The sequence below is a fragment of the Trachypithecus francoisi genome, unplaced genomic scaffold (assembly GCF_009764315.1).
Source record: "Trachypithecus francoisi isolate TF-2019V2 unplaced genomic scaffold, Tfra_2.0 Contig01558, whole genome shotgun sequence".
Classification (NCBI taxonomy): Eukaryota; Metazoa; Chordata; class Mammalia; order Primates; family Cercopithecidae; genus Trachypithecus; species Trachypithecus francoisi.
Genome location: NW_022681440.1, coordinates 6,551,744 through 6,573,993, shown reverse-complemented (window position 1 = coordinate 6,573,993; position 22,250 = coordinate 6,551,744). Strand labels below are relative to the sequence as shown.

Sequence of the window (22,250 nt, the reverse complement as noted above, 5' to 3'; positions counted from 1 at the left end):
TCGCATTTTTTTCCTAATTTCATTTGGTTGACTATCTCTGTTCTCTCATAGCACACTGAGCTTCTTTAAGATGATCATTTTGAATTCTTTGTCAGGTAATTCATATATCTCTATTTCTCTAGGGTCAAATTCTGGAGATTTATTTTGTTCCATTAATTGGGCCATGTTTCTCTGTTTCTTCATATGTCTCATTATTTTTTGCTGGGATTTGCGGCATCTGAAAAAACAGCCACCTCTTCCAGTCTTTATGGACCGGATTGGTACAGGAGAAGACCTTCACCAATCAGCTCAGCTCGAGATTCTGGGGCCTCTCAAACCTTTTCTGGGGATGAAACTTCTCTGGGCTTGTACATGTACTGTCCCAATTAGAGAGGTCTGCCAGTGTCTTTCAGAAAAGTTGCTTGTAATCTCTCGATCCCTCTGGTGTTTGTGGCACTGCAAGTTGTCTGGAAGGACAACAGGCTGTGGAGCTCTCACTTGTTCTCAGCAGCCCACAGGCATTCAACGTATGCTTGGTTCTATCAGCGCTCTGAGTCAGGCAAAACAGGAACCAGTCTCTTGGGCATCACCCTGAAAAGCCAGGATGTTGAATGCACTTTCCACTCTTCCCATTCCTGCCTAAGAGATAAGCCAAAAACCACATGCTCTCTCCTGACTGCGCTGAACTGTCCCGACCTCCATCCACAGCACTGCTGGGTCTCTGATGCTACAAAAAGCCGGTTAGCTCTTTTTCTCTCTGAAGCCCCTAGGCATCCAAAGTATGCCAGTTCCTGTTCAGCACTGAGTCAGGAGAGACAGAAACCAGTCCATCAGGTGACCCCCCAAAAATTTAGAATGGTGGACGTCCATTCTTCACTTTCCACCCGGACCCATAAGGTCTGTGCTAATTCTGGGTAGGGAGTGTCAGAAGGAAACTGAATTGCAGGACACCCAGCTGGTAATGAAGAATTGGTTGGTGTTAGAAGAAACCACACATACGGACACTTTTTTTTAATCTATGACAAAAATGAAAAGGCCTGAGGATGCCATCCTTAATCACAGTTCCAGACTGCCTTTTCTCTAAACTTTCTTGGCATAACTTCTTTCCACATCAAACAAATGTCTGAATTATACTGTGGGGACAAAACTTCATTTTTTTAAAATATCATCACTATAAAACAACTTTATTTTAAAAAAGAAATATTAATCATCTTCAGTCAACAAGCTTAGTATTAACCATACTCAAATATCTGGCAAAGAACAGCTAAAAGGAGATGTAAGTAGTTACAAGAAAACACTAAATCACACCGGATATTATTTCAACCTAATATTTTATGGTTTAAGAAATTGGGACAGGAATGAGGGGATTTCAAGCAGCACTCTGACAAACAGTGTGCTCCTGCGGTGGTTGCGTAATAAAATCTCCTGGCTGTGATACAGTTTGCTGCTATAGCAGAACAAAACGAACAAAAGACATGGTTTATATTTTTCTCCTAAGTCCAGGAGAACAGTTAGGTGTTCAACAGTGTCAGAAATCCAGGTTCTTGCCTCTCACTCCTCTGCCACCTCTGGACACTGCTCTCATCCACAGGGTGAAAGAGAGTGCAGCACATCCACTAACCTCTGTGAAGTGGAAAGAGAGGCAGCAGCACACATCCAGGAAGGTGCCTGTGTTGCGTCTACATGTGGTGGCTAGCACTCAGTCATGAGCCCTGCAGGGTGAAGGATGCTGGGATTTCAGGCTCTGGGGCAGCCATGTACCCACTGAAACCTGCTATTGGGGGAAACGTGCATTCTGTCTCAGAAGGGCACATATTAGCCCCCAGGCTCCCCAGCAAGACACATTTCTTGCTGTCTACAGAAATGCACTCCAGCTCTTCTAGCTTCTATACTCTGTTAGGGTGAAGACCACAAATACAATCACAACTGTTCTAAATGTCTTCTCCTTGAATACCATCTTACTCATTTTATCACAGGATAAGGACCAAATAAGACCATTTATGCAAAAGCGCTTAAAACTATACAAATGCACACTTACTAATAAAATGGAAGCTCAGGAAGAATATAAGTGAGCTTCGTGACGATGCTATTTGAGTTTAGCATTAAGACTTCCTATTTTTACCCTAAATCACAACAAATTCTGTATCACAAACTCTAATAAGTTACCTTACAGTCAGAAGAGATTTCAAAGATCCTTTAGTCTAAACTAAGGGTCAGCAAATAAGGCCTGTGTTTGTAAATAAAGTTATACTGGAACACAGCCACGTCCGTTCATTTACATGTTGCCTATGGCTGCTTTCACCTGCAACTGCAGAGCTGAGTGGTTCTGACACTGCATGGCCCACAAGGCCTAAAACAGTTACTATCTGTTCTTTTACAGTAAAAGTTTGCTGACTCCTACTCTAGAGCCCTCACTTAAACAGGAAGTCTGGAGAGATGAACTCATTTGCCCCAATGTCCCAAAATAAGTAACAGCGCTGGGACCCAGGCCTGCCTCCAGACCACTTGAGACAGGCTTTTCTAGCACCATGCTGTCTCCCTTGTTCTTCCTGGTCTCAACCACTTATCAGCCAAATTATGAGTTCTGAAATGGAGAACCAGGTTCTTGTACATTTTTTACAGTGTCACAAGCCAGAAGCATGAAAGGCTCTCCCTTCCGACCCCGTGTCACTGCTGGGTTCCTCAATTCTGTACAGCAGATATCATTTCAAAGCCAGCACATCCATCAGCAGCTTCATCGGGCTGCTCCCACAGCCAGGCCACCCCAGGGACTTCCTTGGGACTTTCAGGGCAAGCCTTCTCCGGACCAACCTAGCTCAAAACTTTCACCTGCAGCTGCTTTTCTGCCTTCATCTTCACATCCAAAGGCACCAGCTCTCATCAGCACTCTTTGGCAAGCTCACCTTTTCCTACCTGTCCTGACAAATCCTGCATCTGAAACTCAGGTTCTCATTTCACAGCTGACCTCCCTGACTAGAACCCCAGCTGTTTCATCAGCATCTTGCCCCCAACCTCTCCTCCTCAGACAGGTAATCTTTACAAAATACAACCAAGGTGTTACTCAGAATTCTTCAACATTCAGCTAAGAAATGAAGTCTCCACTCCTTAATGGGATTTTCCCAGTTCTCCCCTGTACAGCCCTCCTGTGTCAGTTCAACTGCTTCATTTTCTACCCCCCTCCCCCAATCATTAAGTAAAAAGGGAAGTATATAAAGCAGAGGGTAGGCAGATGTACACTGGTTTTCTTTTCTCGAAATGTTCTCGCGCTTCTCACTTGCTAATTTACCAGAGAACTGTTTATCTCCCATAGTAAGACTTCCATCAAGAAACTCTTTGATACAAAACTCAAGCATGACAAAAATTAAAAGTATACTGTGATGTTTACTGTATTGGAATTTGACCTAAAACACAATTTTATCAGTGCTTTCCAAAGGCACTGACTGTTGAAGCCTTATTTTTTAATATTTAAAAAATGGGAAAATAAAGAAAACCGGTATCACAAATTTATCATAACCTACAAGGTAAGAGAATGCAACAGAGAATATAAACCCAGAGACACTTGGATTCAAATTCCTATTGGTGTCTACTAACACAAATTATTTATAAGGCTGTAACTTTACACGAGTTATTTAACTTCTCTAAGATCACCAAATATAAAATACAGTTTAATCTCATTATTCACAGTAGTTATGTTGTATAAAGTTGCCACAAACAATTAGCAAATACTGAATTATTGCTATTATGGGAAACCCGAGGCTAGGGCTCCCGTGAGCATGACCTTGTTTTACATGCATTTGTTTAAAGATGCCTGATTTAACATCTGCTGTTGATTCATTCACACCAAACTCTCAGCCACCAGCCCTGTAACTCATGCCTGAGCCATCTCTAACACAGGTGCTCCCTACGGAGGGAGGGTCACAGCCTTCTTGTGCTTGGGAACACTACACAGTGCTTCAGCACTACACTTGGGGGCTGTGATAAACAGTGAAATCATACGCAAAAACAAAAATGTAAAAAAAGGTAGTTCTCAATAGACTGCATGAAAGACACATGCCTCAGTTGGGAAGGAGCTCGATGGGTGACAATGAATGTTTGCTGCTCTCTAAGTCTGTGGACGACTTTGAAGGCACTGTGAGTACTGACTTGGGGATTACAAATAAATTTTAGCAAGTAGCTGAATTTGCAAATGTGGAATCCACAAATAATGAAGATGAACTGTAACTACTTTTTGGGCTATTGTGAGAAGCTGCAACAGCTGTAAAACACTCACTCCAATGCCCAGCACATGGCAGGCACCAGTACCATCATCCAGGATTCTATCCTCCAAACCAAGACACGCTCTGACTAAAAACAAAACAACACATTCTAAAATGCATTCCATTCTCTGCACACAACAGCAGTCGTCATAAAAGGACTCAAGTTACCTTTCAAACGCTAGAACTAATATCTGCCACCTAGTTTATAACGTTTTTGCACAGAATATTGTACTTCCATCTGAAAGATTATAAAGCTACATCATGGTTTTCTTTAATACACATTTACTAATATCTTGAAAAAAGCCACACCCAGAGCCCCGAAGGCCTCTCCTTAGATTCAAACTGGTCTGCAGGTTGTCCACACACTCGCCTGGTTTCCAATTTCCAAGTCTTTGGGAGCAGCTGCACCACCCTAGCTCACGGGTCCAACCATTTCTAGACAAAGCCAAGATGAGAGCAGGCAGTCTTCCCTCACAGCAGCCTCCACGGGACGCCCAAAGCAGAAACTGTGGTTCGCCTGGTTACACACAGCACCAAGACAGAACGCCAGCTAACATGGGGTGAAGGATCAAACAAACATAAAACGACCGCCCTGTGCTGAGATGACAGGAAAACAAAAGGAAGCGTCCCTCGTCCATGGACTGCATCTCAACTCACTCTGAAATAACAGGTAAAATCCTCTTGAGCTTCAGTCTTTGGCTTTTAACTCCTACAGCAAGGCTGATGAGCCCCACACGTACACCCACTCCCCAAATGCAGACGTAAAGCCAAGTCGCCCATTCCTCCCAACGGGTGATCTTAAAGCAGAAGACAGACTGCAGGGCCTTCCATCGTATGGACAAGTGCCCACCTGAGGCAGGTCTGAGTGTAGGGGTGGAGCCCACCCACCTGGCTCAGCAAGCTAGGTTCCACATTCAGTGACGTTCAGTTTTCAAGACATTGACTGACTCACAAAGTGAAACCCACAGCCTAACTCTAATGGTAAGAATAGCAGCTTTTAGACACACTAAGTCATGCCACCTTAAGTTCTTGCAAAAATCAGTAAAAGTACATCTTATCAATTAGGGTTTTAAACTCTCAGGAATACAAATTTCAACCTATTATTAACATTTACAGGTGAAGATTATACAGAGTAATATGCTAAGGCCTGAGAGGCAGATATTTAAACCCTCACCATTCTACCATTCAGTGGCTTACTAAAAGGACACAGTCGAGACACCTGGAATTTACCTAGCTAATTGCTTGGGGAGTTCCACAGGCCCACGCAAGTAGAAGAATCCACCGCCGTCTTTAGTGAGCTGATCTGAGTCTGGGAGAAGATCCTAGAGCTGTGCTTTCCAAATCAGTTGGCATTCACTAAAAACACTACTGAGGACCTAAAATAAGGCTAGTAGAAATGAGTTTTTAATTATTCAAATTTCAATTTTAAAACATTTCATTTCAGTTACTGGAAAATGTTTAAGTATGTTTGGAACAACTCAGATAAAGCAACCTAGTCTTTCACCTGTACATTTTATAAACTCTAAATACTGACCAAGTATTTCTGAAGAAAACTTAGCATCCAAATTGATACACATTTATTAATATCTTGTGCTGGTAAATGTAAAATACACATAGATTTGAGACTGAGTATGAAAAAAATGTAAAGGATGTAACAAATTTTATATTGATTACCTATTGATGTAATATGCTGAATATATCAATTTTAAATATTTAATTAAAACTTTTTAATGTGGACACCAGAAAAGGTTTTGCTGTGTTTCAGTGGAGGAAAGCACCCCTCTGTTCCACAGGCAGGAGCTCCCCAAGCATCAGTTAAGAGGAGCCAGCTGAATCCAGAGCACATAAGCAGCACACAGGATCCTCCTTCCCTTCTAGAATATAACTTGACCCTTCCTGCTTCCTCTCAAGTAATCACCCACAGAGACTTGACTCAAGTGCTTCTGCTGACTGAATATCTGACTCAGCTCATATGAGAGTCCAATTAGACTAACCCTACAAATATTGGTTTACCCAAGAATGAATCTGCATCGAGATCAGCTCCCCTAAGGCTGGAGAACTCCTGCTCCCCGCTCCAGACTCCAGAGTTCCCACCCTGACTCAATTCTGCAACTCCCATCGGGTGCCATAACGTGGAAACCCCACACCAGGTACACTCCTCTCATGGGCACGGCTGAGCCCCACGTGGGCCTGGCTCCCTTCCTGGTCTTGGGGATAGAGCAGTGAGCATTCAGCCTAGGATGAGATGGTCCTCCGGAGAGGCTCGCACTGTCTGAATGTCTGTGGCACAAGTGAGGAGTGCTGAATGCGGCTGTCCCAGGACCCCCCCTGCTGCACCGCACCCCACTCCACTGTCCACATCAACTCGGCCAACGAGCACGTGCCAGAGCAAGGGACATCAGAAAGCCAAATCCTAAGTCAGTAAAAAGCATTAACTATTTCTATTATTTAACAACAAGACCTACTTTTTCTTCTTTGTGTCTGTTTGCCAGAGAAAAATATTAAGGGCTGGATATGGATGATTTCATTTACTTTTCACTTTTTCATTTCATCCCAGGGGCAGGACAATCTAGTTTGCACATACTGGCCATGGGGACTACGAGGTTTTTAGAAGTCTTCATTAGGCTTATAAACAAGAATTTGCCAGGGTTTGAGAATTATGACTCCTTTAAAGTCAAATGCTAAATTAGCCTCCTATCAGTCTCACAACTACCTGAAACACAAGAGGACATTTCCCAGAGAAGAAGGGCCTAACTTCAACTGTCACCTGATTCCAAGTTGCAAATCCTGCCTCCCTGTAAAGATAGTATAAATTTAGCAATTTTATCTTGAAAACATGAATACAATAGGTTGTACCTACTTGACTATATAAAGAGTAATATCTCTTTCATCTTCACAATCTGTGCCTATGACGTGTCCCATCCTAAGTGCTCCTTCATAATAAAATTATTTTCTTTCTCTTCCTATATTGTTAAGTTTTCTTCGTTGGGAAGAGGTTTTGTTTTTAAAACAAAATGTCTGCAACCTTTCACCACTGATAAAGAAGAAGCTTCTGCGGCATTGTTAAAACAGGGAGACTCTAATCAAGGCTATCTCAATAGAGGAGAGAGGTTTGGTTCAGCTTCCAACAAGCAAAGACAGCTGTGATTTGCAGCCAACCGCAAAGGGGTCTCAAGATGGAAAGTGACCAAGAGAAGACATCAAGGGTGGGGGATTCTTGCTACAGGTGGGCCAAGAACTCAGACATCAAGGCCAGGAGATGAGGAACTCAATCAGACATCAAGGGTAAGAAGGTTCTCACTGCGGGGACTTCTACTGAGGCTGGGCAGGACAAAAGCGAGGTCCTGACTAAAGCTGGGTCAGCGAGAGTCTGTTGGCAGCCATGTGGCCTTCCCGGTCCCTCCTGCTTTGTGCCCATGTGTCAGATGGTGGCACCAACCCATATCAAGGGCTTATGAACAGGGGCTAAGCACCGCCTCAATAAACACTAGTGATAGCTCTATTTATCCCAATTTTACAGCTAAAAAAACAAAACTGACACTTGACTAGGTCAAGTGGCTTAACAAAAGGCAGAGATAGGGTGTAGATTCAATCATGGCTCAGCAGAAACCAAGTCCAAATCTAAACTACCCAACTGTACTTTCATGCAAACACAGTTATCTTGACTACAGTTCCATACATTCAGTGACATGGTAACGGGTCTGGTGTAGAAGTCTTTAGAGGTCTTTATTGTAAACATATAAGAAGCTATTGAATATAAATAAGAGAAAGGCAAATTAAAATCACACTAAGATGTGACTTTTCCCCCATCAGATCTAATATCTTGAAGACGTGCATCACACCATGCTGGTGAGAAACATTCGCACAGGCTGCTGGTTGGAATGTAAACCAGGATGCCTCTTTCAGAGGGCAATTTGGAGACATCAAAACCACAAATGCATGCATCCTTGGACAGCTCCACTTCTAGACATGTGAAATAACCATGCTGCAGGCCTGTAACAGAAACAGACTAGAAATAACCCCCAAAGGCATCAATGGGGGACTCGTTTTTTAAATTTGTATTTAAAAACCTGTATATCCATGTAAGGAAATGCAATTACTGTGGACTGAATGTTTGTGTCCCCAGAACTCACATTCCCTCACGTGATGGCATATGTAGGTGGGTATCTGAGAGGTGATGGGGGTGAGATGGGAGTCGTTAGGGTGAGGCCCCCATGATGGGATGAGTGCCCTAACATGAGGGTAGGAAGCTGGAGCTCCCTCTGCCTTGGGAGGATGTAGCGTGAAGGCAGTGCCCTCTGCAAACCAAGCAGTCGCCCCTCACCAAGAACGAAGCACCCTGATATAAAACTTCCAGCCTCTGGAACTGGAGAAATAAATGTTTGTTGTAGAAGCGGCCCAGTTAATCCGACTCTGTTACAGTGGCCTGAAAGAACTAGGATGACTATATAACATTTAACACACAAATACAGACGAAAAAATGAAGAAGCTCTTCATGTACTGGTAAGGGGTACAACTTACTGCAAATGGGAAAAGGCAGGTGTGAAGGTGTTCACTGCAGGTTAAAGTCCGCATAAGAAAAGAATTTTTTTATTTTTATTTTTATTTTATTTTATTTATTTATTTATTTTTGAGACGGAGTCTTGCTCTGTGGCCCAGGCTGGAGTGCAGTGGCCAGATCTCAGCTCACTGCAAGCTCCGCCTCCCGGGTTTACGCCATTCTCCTGCCTCAGCCTCCTGAGTAGCTGGGACTACAGGTGCCCGCCACCTCGCCCGGCTAGTTTTTTGTATTTTTTAGTAGAGACGGGGTTTCACCGTGTTAGCCAGGATGGTCTCGATCTCCTGACCTCGTGATCCGCCCGTCTCGGCCTCCCAAAGTGCTGGGATTACAGGCTTGAGCCACCGCGCCCGGCCAAGAATTTTATTTTTAAAGAGAAATAATGGAAAACAGTAACAAAATGTTAGCTATGCAGGGAGAGAAAGGCCTCTGCCTCCCCACATACCCGACCTCCAGTAGAACATCAAGCCTTTTCTAGATTTCAGAGCACTCATCAACACCAGCTATTGAGTTTACTCCACTCCTTTCTTCCCAGACGCCACTAAAGAAAAGGTCACAGAGCCTCACAGTGCCATAAAATAGTGACTTTGTGTCATCTAAACTAAGATTCACTATTCCTTGGCTCTCCCCAACTCCAAGCATGATTTTAAAACACCTGAAACAGTCCTTGATTTCTTTCTTCCTTTTTTTCTTTGCAACGTCTATAGAATAGTCTAAGCCTTTTAAGTTTGTAACTGAAAATATGCCAAAAATTCTGAGTTTTGTTTAGAAAGCCATTAGTTAAGGCTATCCAAATCCCTATGCAATCCAGTTTAGAGGCAACTGATGAACTTGTCTACACTGTCCCTGTTAGACCCATCTAAACCATCCAAGTTGAATAGTTTTCTGCACTTCTTTGCCTACTATTTGCATAAAACTTTGAGGGGCAGGGATTAGAAAACGGCTCAGCAACCTTTATATCCACCATAAGAGGCCCAATGAAATAAATTTTGTCACAGAAATCTAATATCATTTAGTATCACATAGCCTTAAAATGGATTTTTTCCAGCTAGCAGTGCTGAAATGGGACGCACTCCATGAGACACATACTACGAAGAGAACAACTCAAGGTACAGAAAAATGTGAACAGTGAGACAGCAAATCTTTGTTTCTGAACATACACTTATGTATCTGCATAAATGTTTTATGGACAGATACACAAAAGAACTTAACAATGTTTCCCATGGGGAAGAAGTTAAGACCTAACAATCTCAAGAAATATTTTACCATATGCATTAGCAGTTCTTTAAGTAACATTAGATTCATCAAAACTTGTATCTTTCTGTTGAAGGATTGCAATGAATGATTCTCCTTGTAAACCTTGCGGTTATATTTTAATACAAAATAGATGTGTATTTATGACCGAAAAAAAAGGCCCATAGCCTAAAAGATGCTCAGAGAAATGTACTTTCTAAAATGTTAAAATTATTTTAGTAATAGTTAAGTGTCTCTTAAATCGAAGTAAGTTTGAATGCTTCACGTTTCAAATTTATTAGAACCAAACATGATCTACTTTTTCATTAAAAAAAAAAAAAAGGGCTGTGTAACCTGATGTTCAAGAAAGGCAACAGGACAGGTATGATTGCAAACTGAATGCTTTTCTAGAATCAAGCAAAATGTGCTCTCAACCTGCACGTTCAATATCACACTGACTGACAGATTTGGAGGGTAGGACAAAAGACTAAGAATGAAACAGAACTGAGAACTTCTAACATGACAGTGAATTTAACAGATTCAATAAATCCTATTTGCATATTAATTCCTACTTCTCTCAACTTCAAAATTTTGTAGGCAGAAGTTTTATGAGACTTTTCATGAATTTTAAAATTTAATTCTAATTTAATTTAAATTTAAATTTAATTCTAACTTGTCTTAATTCTGTTAGTTTTGCAATAAAGATCAGTCCTCTTGAAGAAATTAAATTTAGAATATGACCAACCTGTCATAATTAACACAAATTTTCTCTATTTTTATATAGCAATGTTTTTCAACACAAACTTTAGATACCCTTAATAAAGTAACATAAAAACCACAGTCAAAATTCACGACTAGCAGATAACTGGGAAAACCTTCGGTACAGTCATAGCTTTTTAAATATAATACCAAAGGCACACCCATGAAAGAAATAATTCATAGTGAAGCTTCATTAAAATTAACTTCTGCTCTGAAAAAGACACTGTCAAGAGAATGTGAAGCCACAGACTGGGAGAAAATCTTTGTTAAACACATACATATAAAGGACTAGTATCCAAAACATACAAAGAACTATTAAAATTCAATAATGAGAAATCAAACCACCTAATTAAAAAATGGGGTGAAAGATCTAAACAGACACCTCAACAAAAAAGGGACACAGATGACAAGTATGCATCTGAAAACATGCTCATGTCATTTGTCATCAGGGAAGCACAATTCAAGACAAAGAGAAACCACCACACACCTACTAGGATGGACAAAATCTAGATACTGACAGCACCAAAGGCTGGCAAGGAGGTGGAGCAAAAGACAATCTCATTCATTGCTCATGGGAGTGCAAACTGGTGCAGCCACTATGGAAGAGGGTTTGGCAGTTTCTTATAAAACTAAACACTCTCATCATGCAATCCAGCAATCAGGCTCCTAGGTATTTACCCAAGTAAGTTGAAAACTTACATTCACACGAAAACCTGCACCTGATGTTTACAGCTGGTCTATGAATAAACTGATGTTTATTCATAATTGTCAAAACGTGAAAGCAACCAACATGCCCTCCAGAGGGTGAAGGGATAAACTGTGGTACACCCAGACAGTGGAATAGTATTCAGCGCTAAAAAGAAATGAGCTACAAGCCACGAAAAGAAACGGAGGAACCTTAAATGCATCTTTCTAAGTGAGAGAAGCCTACCTGAAAATGCTGAATGCAACCGAATGACATTCTGGAAAACTATGGGGACAGTATAAAGATCAGTGGTTGCCAGGGGTTCTGGGGAGGGAGGGGGCACAGAGAGTCTCTAGGGCAGCAAAACTCCTGTGTGATACTATAATGGTGGGCATACGTCAGTACACATTTGTCCAAACCATAGAATGCACATCGTGTGAGCCCTCCCAGGTGAGGACCATGAGCCCACGTAGGTCCACAGATTGTAACAAACGCACTACTCTGTGGGGGATGATGATACCGGGGGGCTGGGGATTCATGAGAACTCTCTGTACTTTCTGCTCAAATTTGCTGGGCACCTAAAACTGGATACCTGAAAAATAAAGTCTAAAGTTCTTTCCCCCCCAAACCTATACACACTTTAGACGTATAGATGACAGGCAGGGCGCGGTGGCTCACGCCTGTAATCCCAGCACTTTGGGAGGCTGAGGCGGGCGGATCACCTGAGGTTGGGAGTCCGAGACCAGCCTGACCAACATGGACAAACCGTCTCTACTAAAAATAGAAAATTAGCTGGGCGTGGTGACAGGTGCCTCTAATCCCAGCTACTCAGGAGGCTGAGGCAGGAGAATCACTTGAACCCGGGAAGCAGAGGTTGCGGTGAGGTGAGATCACGCCAGAGCACCCCACCCTGGGCAACAAGAGCGAAACTCCATCTCGAAAACAAAACAAAAAAAACAGTATAGATGACAATTCTGTAGAGAGAAAATCAGAAAAGGAGCTTTATCGAAGGCACTGCTACTGATTGAATCTAGGTGGAGGATATGAGGAAGAATCTCCTATTCTACTTTTCTGCATGTTTGAAATTTTTCAAAATAAGAACCTAAGGCCAGGCATGGTGACTCACACCTGTGGTCCTACTACTTTGGGAGGCTGAGGCCCGCAGATCACTCGAGCCCAGGAATTCGAAATCTGCCCAGACAACATAACAAGACCCCATCTCCACAAAAACGGGTTTTTTTAATTAGCCAGGTGAGGTGGTGCACGCTTGTAGTCCCAGCTACTACAGAAGCTGAGGGAGGAGAATCGCTTGAGCCCAGGTAGGTTGAGGCCATAGTGAGTCGAGATTGCGCCACTGCACTCCAGCCTAGTCGACAGGGCAAGACCCTGTCTCAAAACAAAAACTTAACCAAAAAAAAGTGGGTTTCAGGATTCATTAGGAAAAATGGGAGAACATAGGAAGGCTCAGTTTAAAATTCTCAAGGCTCTATCCAGAAACAATAATGTGGCTCATCTTTGACCAACATTAGTTATTTACAGTTTCTTCAGTTAACTCTGTAGCCACATATAAATTCTCATCATTACATTCAAGAAGAGAGCTGTTTGGAGTAACCATAACATTTTGAAATTTTAAAAAAAGGGTAGGTAAGCACTAACGCTACCTAAAAGAAATTTCTCAGACAAGTTCAGATAGTGACCATATTTAAGCGCTTAACATAATCGGCTCCATTTTCCACGAGTTGGGAACAGAATTTAACTTTTATAGGAAATGTCTATCAAGAAGAAACAACTCCAGTCCCTAAGAGAAACTCTTCTGCTCGGAAACTATTTCCAAGTCCTTGGAAGAAAGGTACAAATCCTTAGCTTCCATTCGGCCCTAATAGCATCAGGAGGAAGCTGCCAAACGTTTAACAGAAAAAGATATTTTATGACCCTCATTCAAAAAAAAAAAGCTGGATTTCTGACCTAAATTTCATTGTACATGAAAAAGAGCACTGCAACGGAAAAAGGGGGACGGGGGAGGGGGCGCACATCTAAGGCACACAGGGCCCACCTGGGAGCACTTTTAATTAAAAAATTCTAGACATACCAAACATATCTCTACACTCGTCAGGCAAAGGCCTTTCAGTTTTCAGTATAAGGGACTTCTGCCGGCTTCCTTCAGAAGAATCAAGGATTTAAGAAAATACTTGTTATGCAAACAAATATTTAGCCCACTTAACATTGAGCTGCGGTCGTCCAAACCTGCTTAGTGTCCGCGAGGAGGCCGTCCGGGTGCGCGATGATTCAGGCCTTCTCCGCCAGCTCCGCCCGGGACGCGAGCACCCGGCGTGGACCTCTGCGTCCTGGGCCCACGAGCCCAGCTTGCGGGGTGCGCGCCCCGCGTCCCCGTTCTCCTGAGGCTGCGCCCCGAGTAACACGCGTGGGGGGCACTGGGCCCCCCTGCAAGCGACGAGAACGCCGGCAGCCCTGGCCAATAACGCGGGGAGGGGGTCCACGCGGACCACAGCGGCAACTCAGCCCGGGACCAGTCTCGGGTCAAGTTCTCCGACTCCGCACTCGGGCACCTAGCGGGCCGCGCCCCGGAGCTACGCGGCCCCAACCTCACCTGCGCGCCCAAACTGTGCCCCTAACTACCCGCACCTCCACCTGCGCGCCGCCCACCCTCGCCCTCCACCTGCGCGTCCCGGGCCTACTCGCACTCCCCACCTGCGCACCCCCTCACCTGCGCCTGGGCGGCGGCAGCGGCCGGTGGCGGCCCCCCACGCAGGCCGTCCTCCTCCTCGGGGGGCTCGTCCAGCAGCACCCGGCCCCGGCCCAGCTTCCACATGGTCGGGCGGGCTCCGGCGTCCCTCTGTCCGTGCGTCAGGCTGTGGGTCCGCGTCCCTCCCGGCCACCGGACGCTCTGTCTGCGGCTCCTGCGGGACGCGGGCCCAGTGGGCCGGGCGGGGCCAGGCGGCGGGCGGGGCGTCCCCCAAAACTAGACCCGCCCCCTCCCCGCCACGCCCGCCCTAACCCTCCCCAGGACCCGGCCCACCCCCAAACCATCCCCAGAACCAGGCCGGCCCCAGGCCCTCCTCAGGATCAGACCCGCCCCCCGCAACCTCCCCAGGCCCGCCCCAAATCCTCCCCAAGACCAGGTCCGCCCCCGAACCTTCCCCAGGACCAGACCCGCCCCCAAATTCGACCGGGTCCGAATCCCATCCCCCACAGACAGGTCAGCCTCGGTCCCCTCCTCCCAGTGCCGTCCCCGCCACTGCCCCAGCGAGACCCTCGCCCCTCGCTGCTCTACTGAACGACGTCCTCACCCCAGGCTACCCCGTCACCTGGTCCCCCCACTTGGCCCCCACCTACCCCTAGCTGCTTCCTCACCCGGGAACCCCCCCCCATCCTGAGCCCTCACCAAGCCCCTGGCCCTGCCCTCTCTCCGGTTCCCTGGGTCCTCCTCTACCCCCGAGCCCCCACCCGGCAGCCACAAATTCCCCTCAACAGGTTCCCTCCTTCCCCCGCACCGACCCCCACTCACTCCCGGGCTGCCCCCTCCCCCCACCCGCTCCCCGACCCTGGCCGGAGGGCGTGGCTACGTCCGCCCGGGTCACCAAGGCAACGGCCGAGAGGCGCAGTGCGCACGCGCGCCCCTGACGCTCAGGCCGCCGCTGGGCTGAGGTGAAGGTGGAGGGCGCGTGGTCCGCGGAGCTGCGCCCATACCCCAGCGCTTCAGGGCATCCCTCGGAGCCTGGGCGCCGGGCCTCCGGGACTTGTCCCCTCCGGTGCCCGAGGTCGCAGGATAGCGGGGGACGCCGAGAGGAGGCCGCGCCCAGCCCGGGTGGGCGGTGGGGCCCCTGGGGCCTGGAGTGCCGCTGCCTCGGCCCAGACGGACGGCGGTGGGGGGTGGGGATGGGGTCGGGGTGCCGGGCCGCGCAGACACCCTGGGACGCCCGCGGAGCCCGGGGTGGGGCCCAGGGCCCGGAGAACGTTTTCCCGCGTGGCTATGGCTTTGTCAGTGTGAGGAGCGGGAGAGGCGGCCACAGATTCCTGAGGGCAGAATCGCCTGGTTCCCAGGCCGAAAGGAGCCGGCGAGGCGACCCCCGAGCCCGGACGGAGTCGCGGGAACGGGGGACTCTGGACGTCCGGATCTTCCTGGGCGTCCGCACCCGCCCAGCAAGTTAATTTTTGCCGCGACGCGCTTCTTATCGCTTCTTTCTCACACCAAATGTGTATTCATGTGTTCAGTCATGTAAAAGCGCATTTTAAAGGAGGATCCAGAACTATGAGTTCCCTTGAAAAACTGCAAGCTTCGTAACTTTACAACTCTTAAAAAAATGAAATGTACCTTTAGAGTTTCCCAGAAGTGATGAGCAGCAAAGCTTTTAAGATGAAAGGGGCTCTGAATTGTCTTTGGGAGCTGCCGGCCAGGATCACCGAGAACCAAGGGGGTGGCGCCCGTGCCCAAGGCCTGGGGGTCCTCGGGGCCGTGCGCGGGACGCACAGGGAGGGCAGGGACTGGGCCTGGCAGGGGCCACTCAGCCCAGTGAGAAGAGCCAGATACTAACCTAATGGTACTAACCTAACTATACAATCACCCGGAGAGGAGGGCAGCACCCCCGCCCACACCGCTACCCGGTGACCGCTAAACACACCAGCCACAAACATCACGAAATAGAATAAAACACGGGCGCCTACTAAGGACCACTGCACCCAATGCAAACTAAATTTGAGAGTTCCTCTTCATGCAAATGTTAAGAATGTTAAAAATGTATATATGCTCCTTTCAAACAGGCCTAATAGGCCAGACCTCCTGGGCTAAAAGGCTTAGAAAATTGCAAATGCAAGATGGCATGGTGTTTCTCCCGGGTGCTGTCAAAATAAGCACACTGCAAGCACAAACTGATGAAAGTCAAAAACTATCAAACAGAGGTTGCAAAACAAAGCTAGGATCCAAACACAGCCTATTCAAAGACGCTACAATTTAAAACCAACTCAGAACGCTTGGACAAATAACACAAATCCCCCTGGCTAATGCGAAGGAACACAAGACTTATGCCCAGACAGCTGGCTTCCTCTCAGTCTGTCGACATCCACTCCATGAATTGTCATTAAACTGTAAGCCCCTGCAAATCCATGACAATCTGGAATAAGGAGAGGCTTGTTAAATCAAAAAGCTAACTTGTTGAATATTTTAGACATTTAGCTTTCTTCTGCAGAAGAGCACAGCTGATCAGGATATCTACAACCTAAAGGCCTGACACAAATGAGAGGGAAGGGGGTTAGGTGGGAGAGAGAAACAGGTGAAAGGGCTGTTACTGAGCAGCAGGCATTTCTGGAATTTTGAGAAGAACTTCCCCGAGTTCGATGAATTTGACTCAGTTCATTCATTACCTCCTCTATGAGTTTTATATAATTAAATCATGCTATTGTTAAAGTCCATAAGAGGCATACTTTACACAATCCAGTGTCATAAAAATAAATTGTTACCACTAAAAATCCATTTGGGATCGAGAAAGTCATGGTTAAACAATCTTTTCATTTATTGAGGCCTCCGTTGGAGGGAGCTATTCATTTTAAACTGAATTGCCCTTATTGGCTAATTTGGCCACTGAAAATTCGCTGGTGCAGGAACTCTAATTTTTTACTAAGTAAAGATCAAGTGTGTCATCAGGCTCTGAATTCAAAATGCATAAGGCTCAACTTAGTGAGATTTTGCTCTGGCAAACTTAATTTTAAATAGGAGTGGGGTTTGGGGTGCCATATAGAACTTTCTAGCAACCAAAGCTGTTTAAAAACTACAAGTTTCTTATCCGTGGAGGTAATTAGGCAGAGGCTGGATCTGAAGACAGTTGTACCCTCAGTCCTCTCTGACTTTTTAAAAAAATGGATACAAAATATTTTACATATTTGGGGGTACATTTGATATTTTGTTACAAGCATGTAATGTGTAATGATCAAATTAGGATATTTGGGTATTTTTCAATTCTATGTGTTGGTAATATTTCAAGTTTTCCTTTCTAGCTATTTTGACCTACACAATGCATTGTTGCTAACTATAGCTACCCTACTCCGCTATCAAACATTGCCTTCTAACTGCATGTTTGTACACATTAACCAACCTCACTTTACTTCTCCCCCAACACACACACCTTCCCAGCCTCTGGTAACTACTATTCTATTCTCTACCTCCAGGATATCAGGATTTTTTTAGCTCCCACATATGAGTGAGAATGTGTGATATTTGTCTATGTCTGGCTTATTTCACTTAACATAATGATCTCCAGTTCCATCCATGTTGCTGCAAATGACAGGATATGATTCCTTTTTATGACAGAATACTATTCCATTCTGTATATGCACCACATTTTCTTTGTCTGTTCTTCTGTTGATGGACACTTAGGTTGACTCCATATCTTTACTATTGTGATTAATACTTGAATAAACATGGATATGCAAATATCCCTTTGATATAATAATTTCCTTTCCTTAGATATCCAATAGTGGGATCGCTGGATCATACTGTAGTTTATTTTTAGTGGTTTTTTTTTTGAGAAATCTATTGCTGTACTAATTTATATTCTCACAAACAATGTATAAGCTCCCTTTTCTCCACATCCATGCCAGCATCTGTTATTTCTTGTCCTTTTTTTTTTTCTTTTCTTTTTTTTTTAGATGGAGTCTCACTCTGTCTCCCAGGCTAGGGTGCAGTGGCGCGATCTCGGCTCACTGCAACCTCCGCTTCCCGGGTTCAAGCAATTCTCCTGCCTCAGCCTCCCGAGTAGCTGGGACTACTGGCACATGCCACCATGCCCGGCTAATTTTTTGTATTTTTAGTAGAGACGGGTTTCACCGTGTTAGCCAGGATGGTCTCGATCTCCTGACCTCATGATCTGGCCGCCTCGGCCTCCCAAAGTGCTAGGATAACAAGCATGAGCCACCACACGTGGCCTATTTCTTGTCTTTTTAATAACAGCCATTATAACTGGAGTAAGATGATATTTCACTGTGGTTTTGATTTGCATTTCCCATATAATTAGTGATGTTGAGCATTTTTTCATATACTTGTTAGCCATTTGTATGTCTTCTTTTGAGAAATGTCTATTTATGTCCTTTGCCTAGTTTCTAATGGGATGATTTTTTTTTTTTTACTGTTTAGTTGTTTTAGTTCCTTGTATATTCCAGATATTAGTTCCTTGTCAGGCGGATTGTTTGCAATATTTTCTACCATTCAACAGTTTGTCTTCACTCTGTTAATTGTTCCCTTTGCTATGCAGGAGCTTTTTAGTTTGGTACCACTTGCCTATTTGTGGTTTTATTGCCTGTGCCATTGAGGTCTTAGCCATAAAATCTTTGCATAGACTAATGTCCTGAAGTGTTTTTTCTGCATTTTCTTCTGGGAGTTTTATAGTTTCAGGTCTTACATTTAAAGCTTTATCCATCTTGAGTTGATCTTTGTATTTTGGGAGAGATGGGGTCTAGTTTCAGTTTTCTGCGTATGAATATCCAATTTTCTTAGCACCATTTATTGAAGAGCATGTCCATTCCCCAATGTCTGTTCTTGGTGCCTTTTCAAAAATAATTTGGCTATAAATACATAGATTTATTTCTGGGCTCTTTATTTTGTTCCATTGGTGTTTGTGTCTGTTTTTATACCAATTCCATGCTATTTTGATTACTATAACCTCGCAATATATTTTAAAGGCAGGTAGTGTGATGACTCCTGATTTATTCTTTTTTACTCAGGATTGCTTTGGCTATTGGGGCTCTCTTCTGGTTCCACATGAATTTTAGGATTTTTTCCTGTGAAAATTATATTGATGTTTTGATAGGGTTTTCATTGAATTTGTAGATTTCTTTGGACAGTATGGTCATTTTAACAATATTAATTCTTCCAATTCATGAGCATGTGATGTCTTTCCATTTGTTTGTGTCCTCTTCAATTTCTTTCATCAGTGTATTGTAGTTTTCCTTGTAGAGATCTTTCACCTCCTTGGTTAAATTTATTCCCAGCATTGTTTTATTTATTTGTTTGTTTGTTGTAGCTTTTGTAAATGGGATTGCCTTTTTTATTTCTTTCTCAACTAGTTCGTTATTGGTATATGGAAATACTACTGATTTTTGTATGTTGATTTTGTATTCTGCAATATAACTGCTTTTATCAGATCTAAGAGTATTTTGGTTTTTCTTTAGGTTTTTCTAATGTGAGATCAAGTTATGATCTTTAGGTTTTTCTAAGATCACGTTATCTGCAAAGAGTGAGAATTTGACTTCCTCTTTTCCAATTTGGATGCATTTTATTTCTTTCTCTTGCCTGATTGCTCTGGTTAGGACTTTCAGTACTATGTTAAACAGGAATGGTAGATATGGTTTTTCTTGTCTTGTTCCAATTCTTAAGGGAAAGGCTTTCTGTTTTCCTCATTCACTATGATGTTAGCTGTGGGTTTATCACATGGCCTTTATTATATTGACGTATATTCTTTCAGTGCCTAATTTGTTGAGAGTTTTTATCATGAAGGGATGTTAAATTTTATCAAATGCTTTTTCTATATCTATTATCATATGGTTTTTGTCCTTCCTTCTGTTGATGTGATGTATCACCTTTATTGGTTGATATATGTTAAGCCATTCTTGCATCTCTGAGATCAATTCCACTTAATCATGGTATATCATCTTTTTGATGTGCTGTTGGATACATTTTGGTAGTATTTTGTTGAGAAGTTTTGCATCTATGTTTATCAAAGATATTGACCTGTAGTTTTCTTTTTCTGTTGCATCCTTGTCTGGTTTTGGTATCAGAATAATGGTGGCATCATAGAACAATTCAGGGAGAATTCCTTCCTCTTCAATTTTTTGGAATAATTTGAGGAGAATTTGTGTTAATTCTTCTTCGTAAGTTTGGTAGAATTTGGCAATAAAGTCATCCAGTTCTAGACTATTCTTTGTGGGGAGACATTTTATTACTGATCCAATCTCATTATTGGTCTGTTCAGATTTTCTGATTTTTCCTGATTCAATCTTGGTAGCTTGTATGTGTCCAGAAGTTTATCCATTTAATCTAGGTTTTCCAGATTGTTAGTATACAGTTGTTCATAAGGGCCTCTAATGATCTTTTGTATTTCTGTGTTATCAATTGTAATGCCTACTTTTTCACTTCTGATTATATTTGGATCTTCTCTCTTTTTTTCTTGGTTAGTATAGCTAGCAGTTTATCAGTTTTGCTCATCTTTTCAAAAAAAACACCTTTTCCTTTTGTTGTTCCTTTGTATCTTTTTTAGTCTCCATTTCATTTTGTTCTTCTCTGATCTTTATTATTTCCTTCTTCCAATTTTGGGTTTGGTTTTTTTCTTGGTTTTCTAGTACCTCAAGTTGCATCATTAGACTGTTTATTTGAAATACTTCTACTTTTTTTTTTTTTTTTTTTTTTTTGAGAGAGGATCCCACTCTGTTACCCAGGCTAGAGTGCAGTGGTGTGATCACAGCACACTGCAGCCCGAAACTCCTACGCTCAAGTGGCCCTTCCATCTCAGTCTCCCAAGTGGCTGGGACTACAGGTGTGCACCACCACACTGGGCTTTTTTTTTTTTTTTGAGATGGAGTCTTGCTCTATGGTCCAGGCTGCAGTGCAGTGGTGTGATCTCGGCTCACTGCCACCTCTGCTTCCCAGGTTCAAGAGATTCTCCCGCCTTAGCCCCCCAAGTAGCTGGGATTACAGGCACCTGCCACCAGGCCTGGCTTTTTTTTTTTTTTTTTTTTTTTTGAGACGGAGTCTTGCTCTTTCTCCCGGGCTGGAGTGCAGTGGCCGGATCTCAGCTCACTGCAAGCTCCGCCTCCCGGGTTTTACGCCATTCTCCTGCCTCAGCCTCCAGAGTAGCTGGGACTACAGGCGCCCGCCATCTCGCCCGGCTAATTTTTTGTATTTTTAGTAGAGACGGGGTTTCACCGTGTTAGCCAGGATGGTCTCGATCTCCTGACCTCGTGATCCGCCCGTCTCGGCCTCCCAAAGTGCTGGGATTACAGGCTTGAGCCACCGCGCCCGGCCTTTTTTTTTGTATTTTTAGTAGAGACAGGGTTTCACCATGTTGGCCAGGCTGATATCAAACTCCTGACCTCAAGTGATCCTCTTGCCTCGGTCTTCCAAAGTGTTGGGATTACATGCATGAGCCACTGCGACCAGCCCACTCAACTAATTTGTTTAATTTTTTTTGTAGAGATGAAGTCTCACTGTGCTACCCAAGCGGTCTCATTCCTGTCCTCAGCAATCCTCCCACCTCTGCCTCCCAAAGTGCTGGGATTATAGGAATAAGCCACCATGCCTAGCCTTTCTAGTGTTTTGATGTAAGCATTTATTGCTGTAAACTTCCTTCTTAGCACTGCTTTTTTTGTATCCCAAAGGCTTTGGCATGTTGTGTTTTGATTTTCATCCGTTTCAAAACATTTTTTGATTTTCTTCTTAATTTCATCCTTGACTCAGTGGTCATTCAGATTTATGTGGCTTAATTTCCATGTATTTGTACAGTTTTCAAAGTTCTTCTTGTTATTGATTTATAGTTTTATTTCATTGTGGTCTGAGAAGATATTTGGTATGATTTTGATTTTTAAAAATTTGTCAAGACTTGTCTTGTATCCTGACACGTGGTCTATTCTGGAGAACGTTCTATGTGCTGATGAAAAGAATGTATATTCTGTAGTTGTTGGGTGAAATGTTCTCTAAATGTCAGTTAGGTCGATTTGGTCTAAAGTACAGTTTAAACCCCCATACTTCTTTGCTAATTTTCTGTGTAATGATTTATCT

At 43.9% G+C, this 22,250-nt stretch overlaps 1 protein-coding gene across 2 annotated transcripts in view; it reads right to left on the bottom strand.

The window, feature by feature from the left end:
* TDRP (testis development related protein) overlaps nt 1-15,341 on the bottom strand; it is a 55,711-nt gene extending 40,370 nt beyond the window's left edge. The window contains exons 1-2 of one of the 2 annotated variants that reach the window (XM_033177954.1): nt 15,179-15,341; nt 14,196-14,388 (exon numbers count right to left, since the gene is read on the bottom strand). In XM_033177954.1, the coding sequence (XP_033033845.1) occupies nt 14,196-14,300 (105 nt within the window). In that variant the 5' untranslated portion in view covers nt 14,301-14,388; nt 15,179-15,341. Of the gene's footprint in view, nt 1-14,195; nt 14,389-14,824; nt 14,885-15,178 lie in introns of those variants that run through there. The other variant, XM_033177961.1, reaches the window with a different exon arrangement.
* Nucleotides 15,342-22,250: the final 6,909 nt, after the last annotated feature.